General features: G+C 55.1%; 1 protein-coding gene across 1 annotated transcript; it reads right to left on the bottom strand.

Annotated features, from left to right (window-relative positions):
* Positions 1-497: 497 nt before the first annotated feature.
* On the bottom strand, positions 498-1,228 carry DICSQDRAFT_170830 (uncharacterized protein; the record flags this gene model as incomplete). The annotated part of the gene is made up of 2 exons (XM_007366456.1): positions 498-518; positions 581-1,228. The coding sequence occupies 2 exons, from the start codon at positions 1,226-1,228 to the stop codon at positions 498-500; spliced, it is 669 nt and encodes a 222-aa protein (XP_007366518.1).
* Positions 1,229-3,056: the final 1,828 nt, after the last annotated feature.

Below are 3,056 nucleotides of genomic sequence, written 5' to 3' on the forward strand. Positions count from 1 at the left end.
CGATGGCGTCCAGCAACTGGGGCAGCTTGGAGGGTGCTCGTTCTGCCACGAATGGGTTCCTTATCCTCCGCTAGCAGTAGATGTAGTCGAGAGCGTGTAATCGATTAGCCTGAATGAGCACCCACGTCACCGCGCACACCGCGGTACTGAATGGAGCATATCTGGGTGAATTATTTATCAAATATTTGGAGCAGTCACAAAGGGGACCCACAGCGCACGCAGAGCACGGTCCTTGCTATGTAGCGCTGAGACTAAATATTTGGAAAATATTTGATGGAGGGGGAGTACCCTCCTCCCCTCGCTCCTACATACATCCCAAATATTTGGGGTTCACCTCGAATATTTGGGAGGGGCATCCCTCCAACCATCTCAAATAGTTTGAAGGGCCACTATAACATTTGGGCCAAATAATTCGCGTTTTACTATAACTATAAGGATCGAAAAATTTATCTAACTGATATCCCTGTACAGGTACATCGTCGCGCAGACCATCTATTCTACGAGAAGAACTTGCGACACTAGTCACTGCAGAGTGCAGGCAGTCAGCATACGACTCGTTAGAGGTCAAAGGATGGCAAACATACCAGGTCCTTTCGAAGAAATCGTCGATCTCTTCCTCAGCATCAGTTAGGCCGAGTGACACGGTGTCGTCCGCCTCGTCCATGGGATCGTCCAGATGCTCCCTGAGTGTTGGAGCGAGCCGCTCCTTGAGCGTGCGCTTGCACTTGGGCGGCGGCACCGGCTCTTCCTCGTCCAAGAACAGGGGGTCTTCCCCATCCGTTGTCAGAGGACTTGGTGCCTTTGTACGTCCAAGCCTTAACGCGGCGGTTCCACTCCTAATTGGAGATGGTTCACGGCTGGTGTCTGGGCTGGACAGGCTGATGGACGCGCTGGGGACGTCCGAGGAGACGGTTTCCATCTCGCGCAATGTTTCGGAGGAGGTCATCGAGGAACCTGTTGAAGTGGGCAGCCGCCGCATGAGGTTCTCTAATGTCCGAATGCGCTCGGGGGTTGCCAGAATATCGAGCTCCTCTGCGAGGGATATGGCATGCGTGAGCGACGGGTACTTGTTGTTCCCTGTGGCCACGCAGACCGGCTTGCGCAGGAGGGCACGCGGATCCAGCACCACGTCCGGACCCTGAGTAATGGTCGGTGTGGTGACGGTGTCAGTAATAGATGTGAAGTGTGCACGTTGGTGCGCACCTTGTGTCGCGGCGACTAGGCACATAGACCTGGGTGGATGTTCAGCGATGACTCCGTAGGCGAGCGGCAAGGAGCCGAAAGAAGGAGAGAAGAGAGAAAAGAGATAAATGTGTCAAGAAACTCGACGAGGGCAGAGCGGCGGCCGGCACGAGGGCACAAGACTGAGAAAAGCTAGTCTTCACGCAAACAGCGACAGACTAGTCCCAATGACCAAGAGGTTGAGATGGGGACTAGGGAGCACATAATGGGGACCTTATATACTAGAGGGGCTGCTTAGCAACCAAACACAAGGCGCGAGAGCGAGGCAGTGAAAATGACAAAGAGAGAACAAAGGGCAAGAAAGAAAAGGCAAGGGCATGGCAATCACGGGAACGTAGCATGCGGCTGTGGGAACGTATCTGCAGTGTCCAAATTGGGATGGGCTAGGAAAGGAAATGGTCCGAAAATGGAAGGTGGGCGTCAAAGAGAAGGGAATGGGCGGCAAAAAGGGGTGCCTGTCCAGCGTCCGGGACACCTTGCTGCTGTCGACGACCACGTCCACCACATTGCCCACAAGGGTGACCTTGTTGCTGCTGCCCTTGAAAGTGCTGCTATTGCTGCTGCTGCTGCTGCTGCTGCTGCTGCTGCTGCCCCTGAGGGCGCTGCTGCTGCTGGCGGAAGGAAGGGTCGGAGCCCTTGCGCTTGACAGCGCTGAGCTTGTTCGCACTTGTGCGCGATTGGCCCTGGTGGCCTTGATGCTGCTCCCAATGGAGTACGACCTGCTGGCGGATCCCAGCAAGGGTGATCGCTTTGATCGCAGTCTTGCCTGTTGCAGGCTTCAGACCGGCGATGTAGAGCTAGATCATCGGATCCATGTTGGAAGGGAGCTTCGCCATGAGCATCATGCCCTTGATGTGGTCAGCAACGACGAACTTGTTCGTCTTGAGACGTTGGAAGTACGCCTCGAACTTGTCCAGGTTGGGGACAGGGTTCGAGTCGGCCGGAACGGAGAGAGCAAGAGCAGCCCGGAAGTCTTGGTAGACAGCCGGCACGCCAGGCTTGCCGTAGGTGGTCTCGAGGTAGTCCCAGATCCCCTTGGCTGTCGTCTGAGACGACACAGCGCTGTTAACGCTGGGGGCAAGGCGAAGGCTAATATTGCCTTGGGCCTTGAGGTCGGCATCGAGCCAGGCCTTTGCCTCATCCGCATCGGTAGGCTGGGTGTTGATGATCGAACCCCAGTGGCCTTGCGCCTTGAGGTATGACTTCATCAGCTGCGCCCACTCGAGGTAGTTGCGGCCGTCGAAGGCGGTAGGGACAGCACTGTAGAGAGCACCAGACATGATGTCAAGAGGTATAGTTATAGAAGGGAGACTTGTCAGCCAAAAGCCTTTAAAGAACGTAGTCGAGGCAGAGAGAGATCATGCCGACATAGGTTACCTCTCTGTGGCACTCTAGGCAGTGACAAAGCGCGCCACAACAGTCTACAGCGCATGCATGGCAGGCAGCATATGATCGTGCCAGATCCAAGCAGCGGTTGCACATTGATAACGATGGCAAAAGATCCAGGTGAGCTGCGAGCTTACAGATCGCAGCACGCAATGAGCGGCGCAGATTCTGCAGCGTCGAGCAGGGCTCATAACCTGTTGAACCCGGGGGGCGAAGGCCTCTCCCACGGGTGGCAACGACAGCGGATAGCCTGCAACTCACCTAGAAGGGTTGTTGGTTATAAGAGGCTTGTTAGAGCGATGAGAGGAGACGTTCGAGTGAACTGAACTGTAGATTGGGGGTACAGAGGTCCCCTATATATACTACTGTACATCTGTGGCTACGTAGTACTATACAGTACATTCCCAGGATGCACAGTCGCACAGAGA

Source organism: Dichomitus squalens (assembly GCF_000275845.1).
Source record: "Dichomitus squalens LYAD-421 SS1 unplaced genomic scaffold DICSQscaffold_18, whole genome shotgun sequence".
Lineage (NCBI taxonomy): Eukaryota > Fungi > Basidiomycota > Agaricomycetes > Polyporales > Polyporaceae > Dichomitus > Dichomitus squalens.